The sequence below is a fragment of the Ascaphus truei genome, chromosome 20 (genome assembly GCF_040206685.1).
Source record: "Ascaphus truei isolate aAscTru1 chromosome 20, aAscTru1.hap1, whole genome shotgun sequence".
Lineage (NCBI taxonomy): Eukaryota > Metazoa > Chordata > Amphibia > Anura > Ascaphidae > Ascaphus > Ascaphus truei.
In genome coordinates, this window is record NC_134502.1 from 14,603,665 (window position 1) to 14,623,796 (window position 20,132).

Genomic DNA, 20,132 nt, shown 5'->3' on the forward strand with positions numbered 1-20,132 from the left:
CAGCTCCACAGGATGACGTATTCCGATCCCTGCGTCAGCGTGTACTACAAGTGTCCCGACAGCACCATGGCAACGGTCGGGTAACTAACATAGTCAAATATGAGCACCAATATACGGTGTCTCAAAGGGGACAAAAATGTGCATTGCGCATCCATAACTGAGCATGCGCGGGGGTACGACCAATAGGGGGAGCACATGGGGAAAGGGGGAGTGCATCACCTACAGGCATTGCTAATCGCCCACTGCGTATGCGCAAAATAATAGATCTGGGTGGCAGGGGAGTGCGCAGAGCAAGAAATGTAACATGTACAGTGCCCTCTCATGCTTCTGACTAGATAGTATGTCGACTGCGCATGTGCCACAGGACTCAAAGCTATAAGCTAAAGACCTATGCTTATAGGAGGACAAGACGACCTCTGGTGGCCAAACACATGTAATACATACACAGTCAAATAGAAATAAAGATAAGCATGAAGACAAAACAGAAAGGGGGGAAAAAAAGGAGAGGGGGGAGGAAGGGATGGGAGGAAATGAACAAAGTGTGACAGCTGAAGACAAGTGAACAAACATGGGACAAAAAATGTGCACAAGTGAAAGGACCATGAATGAAAAACATACACTGACATTAAAAATAGAAAAAACAGAAAAATCCGCCAAAAAGACATAAAAATTTCAGATCTTGATCCTCTCCATCGCTTGTCAAAGCTTTCCTTATTGTTGTACGGGGCATCACGATCCGTTCCTTGAGCATTCTTACAGTTTTCCCGATATAGAAGCGTCCGCAGGGACACCTGATAAAATAAACCATGAATTTTGATTCGCAGTTAAGGACCTGTTGTATCTTCATAGGTGTGCCACTGTGTGGATGGTTGTACGTGGGTCCTTTTTGCATGAACTGACAATTGGTACAACCTCGACACCGATATGCGCCAGGCTTCTGCGCCAGCCAAGTCTTCTTTTTACCATATTTATCAATGGGATCTGCGCTGGTGATCAATTCTCCTATACTTGGACCACGTCGGAAGCAGAACAAAGGCGGCTTACTGTACGATCTTACCAATCCTGTCATTCTTGACTAAGATGTGCCAATTCTCTTTAACACACCGTTTCAGACTATTGGAAGATGTGCTAAAGGTACTAACAATGTTGAATCTATTTGAAGTGTAAGGTGCAACTGCTGGAACTAGAAGTATTTCTCTGTCAATTTGACTAACCCCTCTGTAGGGCAGTTTCAATGTCAGTTGGACTGTTACCTCTCATAAAACCGTGCTGCCATGAATACTAGTGCATTCTCAATCTCATCTGGGTCACTAGTGATCCTTTTCACCCTCAATAGTTGTGAGAAAGAGAGGGCCCTTTTAAGGGGCAAAGGATGGTGGCTTGTTGAAAACAGAAGCAAATTTCTGTCCATCGATTTGCGGTACAGCTTTGTGGCTAATGCACCACCAGTCTTGTAGACCAGAGTGTCCAAAAACGGGATTTCCGTGATGCTGTAATTAAAGTAAATTGAATAGTAGAAGGGATGTTGTTGAGGTACTGTACAAACTCCAACAGGGCACCTTCAGTGCCATCCAAGAGGATGAAAAATGTCGTCGATGTAGCGAACATATTTTTTTATATGGTGTGCATTATATTCTGCACCATAGTCCAGAAATTCTGGATTATCGGGCATGTCCACCATATGTGAGCCATGTCTCCTCTTAGGCCACACCCTCTCCAACATATATCAGGTAATCCAGGAAATATCTGACTTGGCCTACTAGGAGTTATGTACCATTGAAATAGGATTTTATAAATATTTTCCTTTATTGTGCAAATAAGTTTTAGCTGCCGTCTCCCAGATATCCTCCCAGTCCTCCCTATCTATCTCCACATTGAGGTCTTCCGCCCATTTTAGCATGTAATTATGATTTGGTGTATCCTCTGGCGACTCTATTCCTAAATATATTCCCAATATCAGGCCCCTCTGGTAGGTCCCATTTTTGCAATTTGTTTCGAATTTAAATACATTTGGAAAGCTCGCTCTATGAGAAAATTGCTAAAAGAAAGTGTCTAATCTGCAGAAAATTAAAAAGCTTGAAGGCCTTGCGTTGGATATTTGTTTTGGAGCTCATGGAAGGACATGTTCTTCCCCTTTTCCACCAAGTCAGCTGCTGTCTTGATATTAAGATTTTTAAGTTGGAAGAATTGCATTTGAGAGCATCCTGGGGGGGATCTGGATTATTGAATATGAGTGTTATCTGGGATGGCATGGATGCTAATGCAAATTTCTTCTTATTTTTAGACCATATGTTCCACGTGCACCTCATCGATCCCAAGTCAAACCTTCTTGCCTGCATCTCCTTGGATACTGTGGACCACAGAGACACTGTTAGCGACAGAGGCCTTACATAGTAAGCTTCAATTCCTAGCCATCAGCATGTAATTGGATCATTATTCCATATGACTACTTGTTTTAATTGGGCAGCTTGGTAATATTTAATGATATTCGGGACCCCCAAGCCGCCTCTTGCTCTTGAGGCTAGCATTACCGATCGTGCCACTCTCTGCCTTTTATTTTTCCAGATTAATTGAAATATCTGGTTATGAATATTTTTTAGCTCAGGCAGGGGTATATTTATTGGGACGGTTTGAAATTAATACAAAAGTCTGGGGAGGATGTTCGTTTGGGTGGAAATAATTCTCCCCATCCAAGAGATCTGGAGTTTATTCCATGTCTGTAAATCTTTTTTTAATTTTATCAAAGAGGGGAGGAAATTTACACTGGTATAGGGATTCATAAGAGTTTGCAATCTTGACTCCTAGATACTTGATATAAGTAGAGCTCCATTTATAATTAAAATGTGATTGCAAAAGTTTAATTTTTTGGAGTGGGAGTGATATGTTTAGGGCTTCAGATTTATCATTATTAATTTTGTAGCCCGAGACTTTACCGAATTGGTCTAATTTGAGTTGGAGATTTGGAAGGATAGTTAATGGATTGGCTAAAGTTAATATACTGTAGCATCATCCGCGAATAGGGAGATTTTATAGTTTATTCCATCAATTGGAATTCCTTCTATATTGACCTCCTCCCTGATTATGGCCGCTAGGAGTTCAATCAATAAGGCAAAGAGAAGCGGGGTCAAGGTGCATCCCTGTCTGGTTCCATTTTTTATTATGATAGGGTCTGAGTCTCCTCCGAGAAGTTTGACATACGCTGTGGGGGACTGATATAGGGCTCTAACACCCTCTAGAAACTGGCCCTTGAATTCAAATTTTAGCATGGTTTGGTCCAAAAATGACCATTTTATTCTATCGAACGCTTTTTCGGGGTCCAGGCTTAATATTATGGCTTTTGTACCGGTCAGGTGCACATGGTCGATGATGTTTATGATATTCCAGGTGTTCTGAGGCTTGTCTGCCCATGACAAAACCTACTTGGTCAATATGTATTAGCCTTGGTAGAATCGGGATCAACCTGTTCGCCAGGATCGTACTATAGATTTTCAGGTCAGAATGAACTAATGATATTGGTCTATAGTTACCACATTGTATTGGGTCCCAAACCTCCTTATGAATAATGGCTAAATTGGCCATTGACATTGAGGTTGGGATTGGCGCACCTGCAAGAAAATTATTGAATGTTTCAAGAACATACGGGATAGAATCGCCTGGAATTTCTTATAATAGAGGTTTGAAAAAAATGTCCAGGCTTGGGGTCTTAGTTAGCTTTAAAGTTTTGATCACCTCAAACAGTTCTACTTGTGTAAGTTTCCTATTTAATGTTTGAGAGTCTTCCTCAGATAACTTGGGTAATTTGCATTGTTTTAGGTATTGGGATATCGCCTCGGTGTCTGCAAGGGAACCTTTTGGGGAATCTAGATGATATAATTTGGATTAGAATTTTGTGAATTCTTGAGCTATATCTTTTTCATTATAAGTAATTTCCCTGTTCTACTATAGTTCGAATCGTGGAGATTTGGGATTTAACTCTCAAACCTCTGAGTTTACTTGCTAATAGCATGTCTGCCCGATTGCCCTTATCGTAGTATCATTCGTTTATCCATCTTAACGCTCTCTCCACCTGGTCTAGTTGAAGCTGTTTAAGCTCTGTTCTTGTTTTATCTAACAATTTGTAAAGTTTTTTTGAGGGGTTATTTTTATGTTGTGGTTCTAGCTTAACTAATTTGTCCGAAATTTCCTTAAATTGTTTCTGTTTCATTTTTTTTTCCTGTATGAGGCTATGGATATGAGGTCTCATCTAATTGATGCTTTGTGAGCTTCCCACAGCATAGCGGGGATTGATACAGTGCACTTGTCTATGGAAAAGTAATCTGATAATTTTTGTTTCATTGTATTCTCTATATCTGGGAAATTCAACAGAGAATTATTAAGTTTCCATTTATATGGATTATTTTTGGCGAAGGTATGAGAGAGGACCAACTCTATGGGGGCATGATCAGCCCAGGTTATTGGGCCTATGTTCGACTGAGAAGATGCCTGTAGAATATTTTTGGTACCCAGAAAATAATCTTTCCTTGGAGTAGGTCTGGTGTGGGGCTGAGAAAAAGGTATAGTCCCGCTGACCCTGATGCTGTGCTCTCCAAATATCCATTAAGGAGAAGTCTTTCATCAACTCCTTAATAATAAAACATTTGTGTGTGTGTGTATATATATATATATATATATATATATATATATATATATATATATATATATATATATATATATATATATATATATATATATATATATATATATATATATATATATATATATATATATATATATATATATATATATATATATATATATATATATGTGTGTGTGTGTGTGTGTGTGTGTGTGTATGTATGTATGAGATTGTAAGCTCTTCAGGGCAGGGATTTCCTTTCCTTTTGTCTGATTTTGCTGCACTTATTGTATAATTACCTGTACTGTATTCTTTGTGAAGCGCTGAGTACACTTTTGGCGCTATATAAATAAAGACATACAATACAATGTATGTATGTATGTGTATGTATATATATACACACACACACACACACACACACACACACACACACACACACACACACACACACACACAAAGAGAAGCTCCATAGCATAATACTGTAAAATAGAAAACTGTTTTCAAACATGGAGTAATCATCAGGACCTATACTCATATGGTGGGTAAAAAACACAATCGTTTGAGACAATCTGTAATAGCAGGTCGGCGCCGGTATAACAGACAGACAGATGGCCAAGGACATGTGGTTAAATGAACCAGGTGATTAAGATGGTAGAAAGTCACTGATCAGTCTCTCATAGTCCACAAAATACCTCTTATTGGAGCCAGTTTCAGCTACACCACAGCGCTGCTCCCACCAGCTGTGCAGTGCACTCTGCAACGTACCCCTGGTACAGAAACCACTTCCTCAATCAGGCTCTTCGCAATGTATCCAGGCAGCCTGTGCAGTAAATAGCCAGCCGCAAACAGTGGCGGTGCCACGAGGGATAGAGGATAAAAGGAGGTAGTCGGGATGTGCAGTACTTCCTGGTAGTAGCGTGTCAGACCTCAGTTCTGGCCAAGCCCCGCCTGTCGTCCGCGTGTCACTGTGTGCTTGCATCACACGTCCTACGCGTTTTGTCACAGTGACTTTCTCAAGCTTTTGTAGGTGTTTGTGATCAGACAGGATCACGAAAGAAGCTTGGCCTCCTCCATACAGACTGTTTCCTGAACTGGACATTTCATCTTTTAATTTTCACGTGATTGGTTTGATTAATTATTAATCATTGCATTATTTTTGATATTGCACTTTCACTATTTAGCTCATTTCAGATCTAACCATAATCCCATACACAAAGGGTGTATCCTATTATCAGTACCAATGGTTAATGGGTCTGCCGAATGATATCACAATCTGAAGTTAATCATCGTTAGGTATCCACATCCGGTTCCAACTATCTGTTCACTGCAGTGTTATTGTCACTTGCACTGTATGATACTATACCCTGTTTTCTTAATTTTTTTCTCTTTTATATACTGCACTGAGCATGGATTGAAGAACAGCGCCAAGGAGGACAATTTTTGTATAAGGATTATCGATATAGAATTTGAACGATCCTGGTGACCTCCCAGCTGCAGGACTTCAGAATTAGGCACTCAACACTTTTTGCACTTATACAATTCATTGTATTGTTTAATTGTGTATATGCATTGTATTATATTATTTGTAACATATAATTTACACATTATATGCATGTAGAGGGAGAAAGGGGGTGGCCCGGTATTAAAGGGGTTGCACCCCATATGGCCATCCCCTGACCTCACCAGAGAGACAAGGGGTTAACTGGACTGCGGTCCAGGGATGAGGTTTGCACCTTGTTATACCTTGAAAATGTATGTTCCCCTGTTCCCATGTTTCATTATAAGCATGTATTTTAATGTTTTAAAGTGCATTTCTGTATCTCCAGTTCTGGAGGTCGCAGAGAGTTCATATTTGGCCAATATGTGGAGTCACTGTAGGCATTAAAAACTGGCAAAGGTCGACCCACTGAGCCCACCAGAATGGAACTTATTAATATGTGTAGATATTAAAGTGTATATGTATTTTATTTTGGATCTGTTCTGAAAATGCAGACGCCATTTGCTAGGCTAATAGGTTATGAAGGGCAGACGGCTGAGTAGCCTAAGCACGGTGATCAAAAAGTAACTGCCTTGATTGTTACCCAATGTCTAGGGATTAAGTATTAATCAATCAACAAACTCTGTTACCTGAGGGCATGGGTTAGTCTGTTAGTCTGTGTCTCCACAATAGAGAGTGGATACAGATAATTGTTCACCAATAGGCTGTGTTCAATGTTAAGAATAGGGTTGCACAGGTATATAAACTGTGTCAACCCTACAGTTTTTAGTAGTGCTGGAGTTGTGCTTCTGATACCATCTTGAATGTCACTGGATTGCTGGAGTTGTGCTTCTGATTCCATCTTGAATGTCACTGGACTGCTGGAGAATTGCTAGTGGATACTTCTCCATCCCCCAACCCTAAGTAAGTGTTATCTTCTTGACTGTTAATTGTACTATATTGCTGTGTTCACCTTATTTAAGGAATAGATTATGTTTTATTATATCTAAGCCTCGTTCAGTTCAACCCAGATATTTGGTGTTCATTATATCTTGTCATAAACTACCGTGACAAGCTCTATAATTAACTGGTGGCAGCGGCGGGATAGAACTGGACCTGTGTTACAGTATACTGCGGGATACTGTAACATAGTAGGAACTTGATGGTAATTGCAAGTTCCTGGGACTAAAGATATTGAACACACAGTAGTGCAACAGTTAACACAAGTTGTAACACCACCTCACTGCTGCGACTGAACCATGAGCGAGGCTGAAGGCTCATCCAACATGTGGACCCGAGCTCAGCTGAAGGACAAGTGCCGTGAATATGGACTGCCCTATGAGAACCAGGAGGTCGCAGACATGGTTGACTCAATCGGTGACTATGAAGCCCGGCTTGCAGAGCCTCAGTATACAGCTCAGCTTGCCTTTATACAGTCACCCGGAGATCAGGGAAGGAACCTAGTGCCGAGGCGGCGGAATCTCGGGGAGGGAACGAGTGCACTTCCCGGGAGCAGTGCAACAGGAGGGGTACTGGTTGCTGCGGCTACCAGTCCGTTCACCCCTGAAATGTTGGCACTAATTACTGCATGGGGAGACAGAGGGACACCGGCGGTGAGGGCTTGGGTGTACGACAAGAAGCCCAAGACTTACCAGGAGGCGGCGAGGCTTGCAGACGACTACGTGGCCAGCCAAGCCCTGATGACCACCAAAGCAGTAACCAAGGCGGCAGTGGCGGCGGCACCGGTCAGAAAGTCTGCCAATACCCCCCAATGGACTCAGAGGCCGCCTGCGGGCAGCAGTCCACCGAAGGCGGGGGAGCTCCGGCACGAGCGCCGGTGCTACAACTGCAACCGCCCTGGTCACATCAGACCAGATTGCCCGGAACCCCTGCGTTCCGGCGGACCCCATCAGGGGCAGCGCACACCAGCTGCGAAGTCGGTAGCCCGCGTGCGTTTAGCTTCCACCAAAGACACCGGACCGGTCATGGAACCAATTCCCAGCGAAGCGTCCCATGCAGCACCTGTCCCGGTTTCATCGGTGCCTACAGCCAGGACCAGAGGAAATCTCAGCGCGGACCTGCAGCAGACGGACGTCAGGAGCAGACATCTCACCCCGGTCACAGTCGGTGACCGGCAAGCAGTTGGTTTGCTGGATTCAGGAGCTGCAGTGACCCTGGTCCGACCTGATATGGTCTGGCCAGAGGAATTGATCCCAGGCCCTGGGATACAGATCACTGTGGCCGACAGAGAGCCACGCTTCCTGCAAGTGGCCAGAATCTTTTTGGATTGGGGGGAGGGCCAGGGTGTGCGGGAGGTGTGGGTTTTACCCGGTTTGGATGCCGATGTTCTTCTTGGCAACGATCTGGGACCGATGACCTGCACCTATGACCGAGTGCCCAAACCCGCTGCAGCGGCAGCGGTTACCCGGAGTCAGACAGCGGCAATGGCGGCGGCGCCAGTCACCCAGTCTTTGGGACCAACGTTAGCGAAGGGCGCAGAGGAGCCCAGGGAGGTAAGCCAGGATCAGTTGCAACCACAGACTGACTTACTGTTTCCCCTCACCCTTCCCCATTCTCCGGACAATGACATGACTGGGGGGTGGCCAGAATTAGGAGCCCAGTTTAGGGAGGCAGTGAAGACAGACCCTACCCTGGCCGGCGTGAGACTTCGGGCGTCCGAATCTCAGGCAGGGGAAGGCACTGAGCACTGCCTATGGTATAAGGGACTCCTGTATAGAGAAGAAGGGAACCCAGGTATAGAGGAGGGATTGACCGGTAAGCGACAGCTAATAGTGCCCCAGGGGTACCGACAGCAACTGTTACGGGTAGCGCACTCTATTCCGTTAGCGGGACATCAGGGGGTCAACAGAACGCGAGCCCGGTTATTACAGCGTTACTACTGGCTGGGGACATCTCGAGATGTGGGCAATTTCTGCCGCTCTTGTGATGCCAGCCAACGAGTGGGTAAGGCGTGCGACCGTGTGAAGGCACCCCTGAAACCCCTACCGATAATAGGGGAACCCTTCCAGAAAGTAGCGATGGATCTTGTAGGACCCCTTATGATTTCTAGCAGGCAGGGAAACACTGTGGAGCAGGTGGAGATAGGGGCACAGTTGAGTGCTAGGCAGAAGGGAGAAGCCAGGGACATGCTAGCTAAGTATGGGGCCCTCTTCACTGACATGCCAGGGACCACACATCTCACAAAACACCCAGTGCTCACAGGGGACCTGCAGCCTCTGCATAAGCACGCTTATAGAGTGTCAGCAGAGGTCAAGACCAGTATGGAGAGGGAGATAGAGGAGATGCTGACCTAGGGGTTATTACTCCGTCCCAGAGTCCTTGGGCAAGCCCGGTAGTTCTAGTCCCTAAGAAGGACAAGACCACCCGGTTTTGTGTGGACTACCGCTTGCTCAACGCTGGGACCGTGTCAGATGCCTACCCCATGCCCCGCATGGATGAGTTACTGGATGAACTCGCGGGGGCAAAGTATCTGACCACTATGGATTTGAGCAAAGGCTATTGGCAAATCCCCCTGACCCTGGAGGCTAGGGAGAAGTCAGCATTCATCACTCCAAGTGGCCTCTGAGTTTTTAGTGATGCCATTTGGGATGAAGAATGCCCCGGCTACCTTCCAACGCCTGGTCAATAGGTTACTGGAAGGGATGCAGAGCTATGCCAGGGCTTACTTAGATGACATTGCTGTCTTTAGTAATTCCTGGGACTCCCATTTAGGACATGTAGCTGCGGTGCTAGATAGGATCAGGGAGGCTGGGCTTACCTTGAAACCCACTAAGTGTATGGTAGGGATGGCAGAGGTCCTATATTTAGGGCACAGGGTGGGTGGAGGGCACCTCAAACCAGAGCCAGCCAAGATAGAAGCCATAGTTCAGTGGCCTGTTCCAAAGACCAAGAAACAGGTCATGGCATTTTTGGGCACCGCAGGGTACTATAGGAAGTTTGTCCCACAGTACAGCGCCGTGGCCAAACCCCTGACTGATTTGACTAAGAAGCAACTGCCTGTGCATATCACCTGGACTCCTGCCTGTGAAACTGCTTTCCAGGCACTGAAAACTGCGCTTGCTGGGGCCCCCATACTGGCTGCCCCAGACTATACCAAACATTTCCTCATACAGACTGATGCCTCGGACTATGGCATTGGGGCTGTGTTGAGCCAAGTGGGGGACGACGGTATAGAGCACCCTGTGGTGTACCTCAGCCGAAAACTACTCCCCAGAGAGGTGGCCTATGCCACCATTGAGAAAGAGTGCTTGGCCATTGTGTGGGCACTCAAAAAACTCCAGCCCTATGTGTATGGACGGGCTTTCACGGTCCTCACAGACCACAACCCCCTGAGTTGGCTGCAGAGGGCATCAGGGGAGAATGCCAAGTTGCTAAGGTGGAGCTTGGCCTTGAAAGAGTTTGAGTTTACTATTCAGCACAAAAAGGGTTGTGAAAACAGCAATGCTGATGGACTTTCACGTCAGGACTATCCCTCTGAGACTGAGTTCGTTAAGGGTGCCAGCAGTGCCCCACTCCCCCTTAGGGCCAGTGGGCCACAGGTCACCCATTAAGAAGGGGAGGTGTAGAGGGAGAAAGGGGGTGGCCCAGTATTAAAGGGGTTGCACCCCATATGGCCATCCCCTGACCTCACCAGAGAGACAAGGGGTTAACTGGACTGCGGTCCAGGGATGAGGTTTGCACCTTGTTATACCTTGAAAATGTATGTTCCCCTGTTCCCATGTTTCATTATAAGCATGTATTTTAATGTTTTAAAGTGCATTTCTGTATCTCCAGTTCTGGAGGTCGCAGAGAGTTCATATTTGGCCAATATGTGGAGTCACTGTAGGCATTAAAAACTGGCAAAGGTCGACCCACTGAGCCCACCAGAATGGAACTTATTAATATGTGTAGATATTAAAGTGTATATGTATTTTATTTTGGATCTGTTCTGAAAATGCAGACGCCATTTGCTAGGCTAATAGGTCATGAAGGGCAGACGGCTGAGTAGCCTAAGCACGGTGATCAAAAAGTAACTGCCTTGATTGTTACCCAATGTCTAGGGATTCAGTATTAATCAATTAACAAACTCTGTTACCTGAGGGCATGGGTTAGTCTGTGTCTCCACAATAGAGAGTGGATACAGATAATTGTTCACCAATAGGCTGTGTTCAATGTTAAGAATAGGGTTGCACAGGTATATAAACTGTGTCAACCCTACAGTTTTTAGTAGTGCTGGAGTTGTGCTTCTGATACCATCTTGAATGTCACTGGATTGCTGGAGTTGTGCTTCTGATTCCATCTTGAATGTCACTGGACTGCTGGAGAATTGCTAGTGGATACTTCTCCATCCCCCAACCCTAAGTAAGTGTTATCTTCTTGACTGTTAATTGTACTATATTGCTGTGTTCACCTTATTTAAGGAATAAATTATATTTTATTATATCTATGCCTCGTTCAGTTCAATCCAGATATTTGGTGTTCATTATATCTTGCCATAAGCTACCGTGACAATGCACTGTTATCACTTTGACTATAGCGCTAAAGTTGTGTACTTTTCCTTCTGAATAGGTGTCCTCAAACTAAGTGGTGACATGTTCATCACCTCTCTCTGTCATTCACAGGGAATTTTTCAAGAATGTAAGGTTGTCTTTGAGGCTGACAGTCCGTGATCTGGTGATCGTCTACAGACTTCCAAATTTTCCACTTTTACTGAGCCATAAGTGATAACCCCCAGGTTAAGCTCCCTTTATAGATAAAAATCAAAACAGGAAGGGTCCTGACCTGTCATAGAAACAATTCTTGTATTTATTTTTTTTAGACAATTTTGTAACCAACTTTAACCCCATATTTGCAAAATTGATTGAAATACCCATTATCTTCTGCCATATACATTACACACCCTAAAGAACTTATCAACCCCTGGAAAACAAGTCTATTGGGAGAGAAAACCAAGAGAAGCTGTAGGCAAAGAGCAGAGCTAATTTTGGACAATTCCAATGTTCTGTTTGGTCAGGGATCTTCACCATAGCCCCCTGTTGGACAGACGAGCTGGAATCAACTTTCTACTACATCTCCCTTTTCTTCCAGCTCCTGAACCAGCTCCAGATGGTGAGTATTTAGCAAAATATATAACTTTTTACCATTCATATTTTGAGGTTTTATTTATTGTTAGAATACAAAAATGTGATGTTACATTTCAATGAACTTGTACTAATTATGTTTGCTTGTTAATTTTTGGTTGTATGTATATCTTTTTTTATATAGTGCCCACAGTGTACTTCGCACTTTACACAGACAATACAGGGAATTATAATACTACAATATGAAAAAAAAATCCCTGCCCCAAAGATCTTACAATCTACGTGGTATGCTGGGAAATTTACAGAGACAGCTGGTGAGGTGATAAGTGCAGTAGATGGAAGTGCTTGGCCAAAATTGTTGGTAGGAGTGACTGTGGGACAATTGCCATAAGTCCAGGCTATGGGGATGCTTCATTTAAAAGATGGGTTTTCAGGTTTGTCTTGAAGGTGGGGAGAGAAGGTGTCTGGTTGGAATAGAATGTGCTTGGCATATACAGAGTGTGAGGGAGTTCCACAGAAGTGCAGTGAAGGAAAAAGGTTTAAGGCAAGAGAGTGCTGTAGAGGTGAAAGGGGACAGTTATGATGGGTGGAGTGCAGAATAGCGAGAGATAAAAGCTGATATGTAGGATGGAGCAGATGAGTTGACAGCCTTGAAAGTAAGGAGGAGAACTTTGCAGGGTATCCAAAATTTGTTGGGAAGCCAGGAGAAGGATTTAAGGAGATGATGAGCAGAATACGGCTTTGGGAGAAAGTGATACTATTTTAGTAGCTGAATTTTGGATTGATTGTAGGGGAGAAAGTTGTGAGGCAGGGAGGTTTATCAGTATGTTACAATAATCCAGATGGGAGAGGATAGAGTTTTAGTAGAAGAAATGGCAAATCTTGGCATCATTACAGATGGAGAAGTGACAAATTTTGGTCATTCCGTGAATGTGAATGGAGAAGGAAAGGGAGGAGTCAAATCTCACTCATAGACAAGGTCCTTTGGTGACAGGATAATGCATAATACTTACAAAAAAAAGTAATTCATCACTGTAATTTGTTTTAATTTGGGTGTTTTTAGAACAATGTTGGTGACCAAGACTTTCCAATTAATTTGAAACTATAGTTGTACCGTTTACTGTGATGGAAAAGGGGGGTAGTTTTCGGTCAGTTTTAGATGTTTAACATTTAAGATGGCAGAGTGCCACCCACAAGGATATAGCCAGGAGACAATCCAAGACGTGGGAATAGATTGCAGGATTGTGGTTCACGGTTGGATAGGTATATCTGCATAGAGATGAATTCTAAGGCCAAAAGAGTTGATGAGGGTTTACTCATGTTACTTTTCCTAAATTACAATATAGTTTCAATATTATATAAGATTTTTGTTGTAAATTAAATGTTAATCAGCGTTTACATAAAATTATGGGTGTTTCACATAAATAGGATAATTTTATCAGTCATGTACATATTATCCATCAAAATGCAAAACGAGAAGACAAAAGTGCACAGAAATTGTGCTGTTTTATATTTTATAAAGAGTGAACCAAGAAGTTCAAAGGTACCCCTATATATGCACTCTAAACCAAGCATGTATATGTTTCTTAGGCCACATTACCTCCTTTGCACCTACCGTTTTAGGACCTCCTGTTTAATAGGCGAGCAGTTTTCTACAACACCTATCTGTTTTATATTTGTTATTTTTATTTTTCTCTGTAAACTATTTTTTCATATTATATATTTTTATATATTTTTATTTTAGCAAAAATGTAAAAATACATTTTACAGCATTTTCCATTTGTATAACCTTTTTCCATTTGTATAAACATTAGTTTCACAACTTACAATGAATCGTTGAGTAGTATTTTAAAGCTTTATATAGACTGATTTTGATGTTGATTCTATATATTTTGGCATCACATTATGACTTTTTAGTAACCTACTGTACTCCCCTAATAGAAGCATAGATAATGTAGTATACCAGGGAATACATTAATGTACTGATTGCAGAGTCTGCGTGATGTCACAAGACATTCTTTATTGAACAGTAAGAGGCTCTCAGAAATTTCAGAGGCTGCTCTGATACTGATGATTTTGTTGCCCTGCCAAAAAAACATTGAAAATTTAAGTTTTCTCTGTTTCAGGAACCGGTTGAGTTTGATAAAGTTGCAATTTACTTTTCCAAGGACGAGTGGAATTATTTAAAAGAAGAACAGAAGGAACTTTACATGGATGTGATGGTTGAGAATTACCAGACCCTCAGGTCTCTAGGTATATGGTGAAGGATGGATGGTGATCAAAAAATCACATGTGGCTATATTGAGGAAAAAAAAATATTTCTTTTTTACGTGTAATGAAGATTTTCTTCTTAAATTCTTGAATATTTAAAGGATGTCCAATATGTAACATGTATAATATAGCACAAGGAAGGGTCCGTGTCTGGTGGTGTCCACTTGACCACCCATAGAGAACAACACAGCAATAAATACCCAATCCAATGTAGCAAAGTAGTGTTCATAACATGGCAAAACAATACTGACAGTAGAATCTGTTAGCTGTCAACTTGTTGCATCAATCCAGGACATCCAAGGCGTGCAGTCTGTAGAAGAAGTGATCCAAGCACTGTAAGGAGATGCAGAGAACAGCCGGAGACAGCCACAAATTCCAAGCAAAAGATAAATGAATTAAAATCCAGGGCAACTCTAGTATAAAGATCAATTTATCAATTTATTGCAAGCTCAAGCAGGATGGTGAAGATAGATGAAACGCACCTACGTGTTTCGTGCCTGGGCACGTTATCAAGGTGTAAGGTACAATAAAAATTTCACACAATCTTATACAGACCGATTCGCGCCAAAAACGGGGATGGGAGTGACGTCATCAACAAACGCGATCCAGTGCTGAGTCGCGCTGACGCGGCGCCCATCCTCATTGGTCGAATGGGTCACATGACAACATAACAAACTTTATTCAGATTCAAGACAAAGAACAATAATAGAGGAAATATATAAAAAAGAGATAAAATTACAGATTAATGTGTAAAACAAATGCCCATGCTTGATGCAACACAAAAGAATACAAAAGAGAATATTAAGATGCACAAGAAAAATACATATAAAAAAATATGTATAAAAAAATAACAAATAACAAAAAATATAGAAGAAAAAATATATAAATAGTGGCTGCAGCTTTTATGTATAGCAAACCTATAATACCAATACTTCCAATTTATGAAGATGAAAGATTGATGGTATAAGGAAGTATGGGAATAAGAAAATAATTCAAAGAACAAAAGTCTCTAATGTATTTTAGAGTGTTGACAAGGGCATAAATAGAACCTTGGTTTCATCATAATTACAAAACAGTAACAAACTTAATCCTTTAATGGTAATAGGTGGTGGTAGGGGACTCCATTATTAGGAAGGTAGATAGGGCAATCTGTTGCCATGACCGCATGAACCGAACAGTTTGTTGTCTCCCAGATGCTCTGGTTCGGCACATTGCAGATCGGGTAGGCAGATTGTTGTGGGGGGGGGGGGGGGTGCTGGGATTGACCCGCCGGTTTTGGTACACATTGGCACCAATGACAAAGTTAGAGAAAGATGGAGGGTCCTAAAAAATGATTACAGGGATCTAGAACAAAAGCTTAAGGCAAGGACCTCCAAGGTAGTATTTTCTGAAATACTACCAGTGCCATGCGCTACCGCAGGAAGATAGTCAGAGAACGGGGAGGTTAATGCATGGCTAAGAAAGTGGTGCAGGAAGGAGGGTTTTGGTTTTTAGAGCACTGGGACTCCTTTTCTGAGAGGTGCCATCTATATTCTAGTGATGGATTGTACCTCAATGAAGAGGGATCTTCTGTGCTAGGGGGGAGAATATTAAAAATGTTGGCAGAGATTTTAAACTAGGATGGAGGGGGGAGGGGAATGAATCAGATAATGAACTAAATAGAATAGAGGAGGATACAATGGATTATGGAGGTAGAATGGGGGCAAGTGCGAGTTTGACAAGCAGTGAGAGACCCATAGTAAATACAGACAATACTAGAAAACTTCTAAAGACTAAATCGAATGGGCGCAGAAAGGAAGGATCAGATAAGATAATAGTACAGGCTGAAAAAAAACTTAAATGCATGCTTGCTAATGCAAGAAGCCTGACAGATAAAATGGGGGAGCTTGAATTAATAGCTGCAAGGGAGCAGTATGATATCATAGGCATTACTGAAACCTGGTGGGATGAAACTCATGACTGGGCCGTTAATTTAGAGGGTTATTCTCTTTTTCGAAAGGATCGAACAAATAGAAGGGGGGGTGGAGTATGTTTATATGTTAAACCGGATCTAAAACCTATTGTAAGGGAAGATGCTTATGAAGGGAATGATGAAAATGTTGAAATTAGCAGTGGAGGTAAAAGTATAAAGAAAATGTTTGTAGGGATATGCTATAAACCACCAAATATCTGTGAGATTGAGGAAGATAAAATACTTTTGCAATTGGCGAAGGCATCAAAACTGGCTTTGCATAATGGGTGATTTTAATTATCCAGACATAGACTGGGGCAATGAGATTAGCATTACAACAAAAGGAAACAGGTTTTTGGGGGTGCTTAAAGACAATTATATGATCCAAATTTTTGAGGAACCAACCAGGAGAGGGCAATACTGGATTTGGTAATATCAAACAATGTAGAAGTAATAACAAATATTCAAGTCCTGGAACATTTGGGTAACAGTGATCATAACATGGTCTCATTTGAAATAAATTCTCATAAAACAAATTACTTGGGTTCAACAAAGACCTTAAACTTTAGAAAGGCAGATTTTAATAAACTGAGGTCTAATCTACAAGTAATACACCGGGACGTTTTTTTTGCAGGGAAAAATGTAGAAGATAAATGGGCAGTCTTTAAAAGATTGTTAGAAAAGCACATTTATCAGTGTATACCCTTGGGTAATAAGTATAAAAGAAATAAGTCAAACCAATGTGGCTAAATAAACAGGTAGGGGAGGAAATGGACAAGAAGAGGAAGGTGTTTAGATTCTTTAAGTCAGAAGGGACAGAGACATCGTATCAGAATTATAAGGAATGTAACAAAAATGGCAAAAGGGCAATCAAATTAGCAAAAATATATAATGAAAAAAGGATTGCAATAGAAAGTAAGGTCAACCCTAAAAAGTTCTTTAAGTACCTTAATAACAAAAAAATGAGAAAAGAAAATATAGGACCCTTTCAGTGTGAGATGGGTAGGCAGATTATTTGAGATAAGGAAAAAGCAGAGGTATTAAACAAATTCTTTGCCTCTGTGTTTACCAGGGAGGAATCAAGTTCAATAGTAGTGCCGCAGGAGGAAGCCACAATCTCCATATTAATGAACAATTGGTTAACTGAGGAAGAAGTTCATAAGCGACTTGAAAACATTTAAGTAAATAAGGCACCTGGCCCCGATGGCATATATCCAAGAGTTCTCAAGGAGTAGAGCTCAGTAATAGCCAAACCATTATATTTAATATTCAAGGACTCCATTTCCACAGGGTCAGTACCACAAGATTGCCGTAAAGCAGATGTGGTGCCTATATTTAAAAATGGAGCTAGATCACAACCTTGGGAATTACAGACCTGTAAATCTGACTTCTTTAGTGGGGAAACTACTTGAAGGTTTAATACGGGATAATATTCAGGAATACCTAATGGAAAACAAAATTATTAGTAATAGTCAGCATGGATTTATGAAGGATAGATCATGCCAAACTAACCTTATTTGTTTCTTTGAGGAGGTAAGTAGGAATTTAGACCAGGGTAATGCAGTTGATGTGGCCTACTTAGATTTTGCAAAGGCTTTTGATATGTTTTCACACGTGAGGTTGGTGTACAAAATAAAGAAAATTGGACTCCGTAATAATATATGCACCTGGATTGAAAACTGGTTAAAGGACAGACAACAGAGGGTTGTCATAAATGGAACTTTTTCAGGTTGGGCTAAAGTCGTAAGTGGAGTACCTCAGGGATCGGTACTGGGACTCCTGCTTTTTAACTTGTTTATTAATGACCTTGAGGTTGGCATCGAGAGCAAAGTCTTCATCTTTGCTGATGATACTAAATTGTTTAAGGTAGTTGAATCAGAGCAGGATGTAATTTATCTTCAGAAGGACTTGGAGAGACTGGAAAGGTGGACAGGTAAATGGCAGATGAGGTTTAATACAGGTAAATGTAAGGTTATGCATTTGGGATGCAAGAATAAAAAGGCGATTTACAAATTAAATCGGGATACATTGGGGGAATACTTGATGGAGAAGGATTTAAGAGTGCTTGTAGACAGCAGGCTTGGCAATAGTGCCCAAAGTCATGCAGTAGCTGCAAAAGCTAACAAGATCGTATCTTGCATAAACGGGTAATGGATGGAAGGGAAGTAAACATTATTATGCCCCTTTACAAAGCATTAGTAAGAACACACCTTGAATATGGAGTACAATTTTGGGCACCAATCCTAAGAAAAGACATTATGGAACTAGAGAGAGTGCAGAGAAGAGCCACAAAATTAATATAGGGGATGGACAATCTAACTTATGAGGAGAGGCTTGCTAAATTAGATTTACTTACATTAGAAAAGAGGTGTCTAAGAGGGGATATGATAACTATATACAAATATATTTGGGGACAATACAAGGAGCTTTCAAAAGAACTATTCATCCCACGGGCAGTACAAAGGACTCAGGGCCATCCCTTAAAGTTGGAGGAAAGGAAATTTCACCAGCAACAAAGGAAAGGGTTCTTTACAGTAAGGGCAGTTAAAATGTGGAATTCATTACCCATGGAGACTGTGATGGCAGATACAATAGATTTGTTCAAAAAAAGGTTGGACATCTTTTTAGAAAGGAAAGGTAAACAGGGATATACCAAGTAAGTAAACATGGGATGGAGGTTGATCCAGGAATTAATCCGATTGCCGATTCTTGGAGTCAGGAAGAAATTTAATTTTCCCCTTAATGGGGTTTTTTGTTTTCCTTCCTCTGGATCAATAAGTAAGTATAGACGTAGGATAAAGTTTCTGTTGTCTAAATTTACCATAGGTTGAACTTTATGGACGTACGTCTTTTTTCAAATTTATCTACTATGTAACTATGTAACTAATATAATGTATAGCAAATAGTATTATAATCGTGTGCATTGCATTTTAGGTGTACTGTATCGTAAAGAATTGAACATAAGATGACAAGAAGATGCATAAATTATGGTAAGAGGAATAATTACCAATAATTAAATCCAACATAGCAAAAAAACCAGACTGAAACAGAATAATATTTCTGTTATATCAAAATTAAAGCTATCGTGCAAATCTCCATAGATACACAGAAGTGTGGATATGACAAAAGAGATGGGTATTACCATCCCATTTATATGAAATGGAGATATGCATGATAGCCATTAACAGTCTAGTGGGAAGTGGTTTGTCTGCTTGAATCTCACTAGAGGAAATGACCAAGATCCCAGTCCATATTAAGTCCTAGGGGGGATCTGGTTCTTAGAGTAAAAATCCAGAAGGCTTCTCTTTTATCTAATACCTTAATTCTATCACCTCCTCTAGGAAGAGGGGGTATAAGCTCAATGCCCTGGAAAGTAAAATGATCAATATTACCCCTAGGACAATGGGAAAAATGTTTGGGTACAGGATGATTCTGATCTTTTTTTATTATTATTATGAGTCTAAGGTGTTCCATAATTCTAGTTTTCTGACACCTTGTGGTCCTGCCCACACCCGCATGTTGGTAAATATATAACGAAGGTGGAGTTGCAGTTAATCATCAAGTAGATTTTATGATTCTCTTGTGTAACAGTTGAGGTAAAGGTAGGTAGGGTTTGCATTGTAGGACAGATTTTACAGCCATTGCATTTAAATTAGCCTTTGGGCAAAACAGGCCTAATATCAGTCCTAGATGTAAAAAGACTAGGTGATAAAGAATTTGCTAAGGTTTTAGCTTTTC

The 20,132-nt window shown here is 41.5% G+C and overlaps 1 protein-coding gene across 1 annotated transcript in view; it reads left to right on the top strand.

Annotated features, from left to right (window-relative positions):
* Positions 1–532: 532 nt before the first annotated feature.
* LOC142470687 (uncharacterized) overlaps positions 533–20,132 on the top strand; it is a 30,377-nt gene continuing 10,777 nt past the window's right edge. Inside the window, exons 1-5 of the mRNA XM_075577309.1 lie at positions 533–1,134; positions 2,285–2,393; positions 11,714–12,200; positions 12,357–12,486; positions 14,299–14,425. Of these exons, the coding sequence (XP_075433424.1) occupies positions 12,415–12,486; positions 14,299–14,425 (199 nt within the window). The 5' untranslated portion in view covers positions 533–1,134; positions 2,285–2,393; positions 11,714–12,200; positions 12,357–12,414. The remainder of the gene's footprint in view (positions 1,135–2,284; positions 2,394–11,713; positions 12,201–12,356; positions 12,487–14,298; positions 14,426–20,132) is intronic.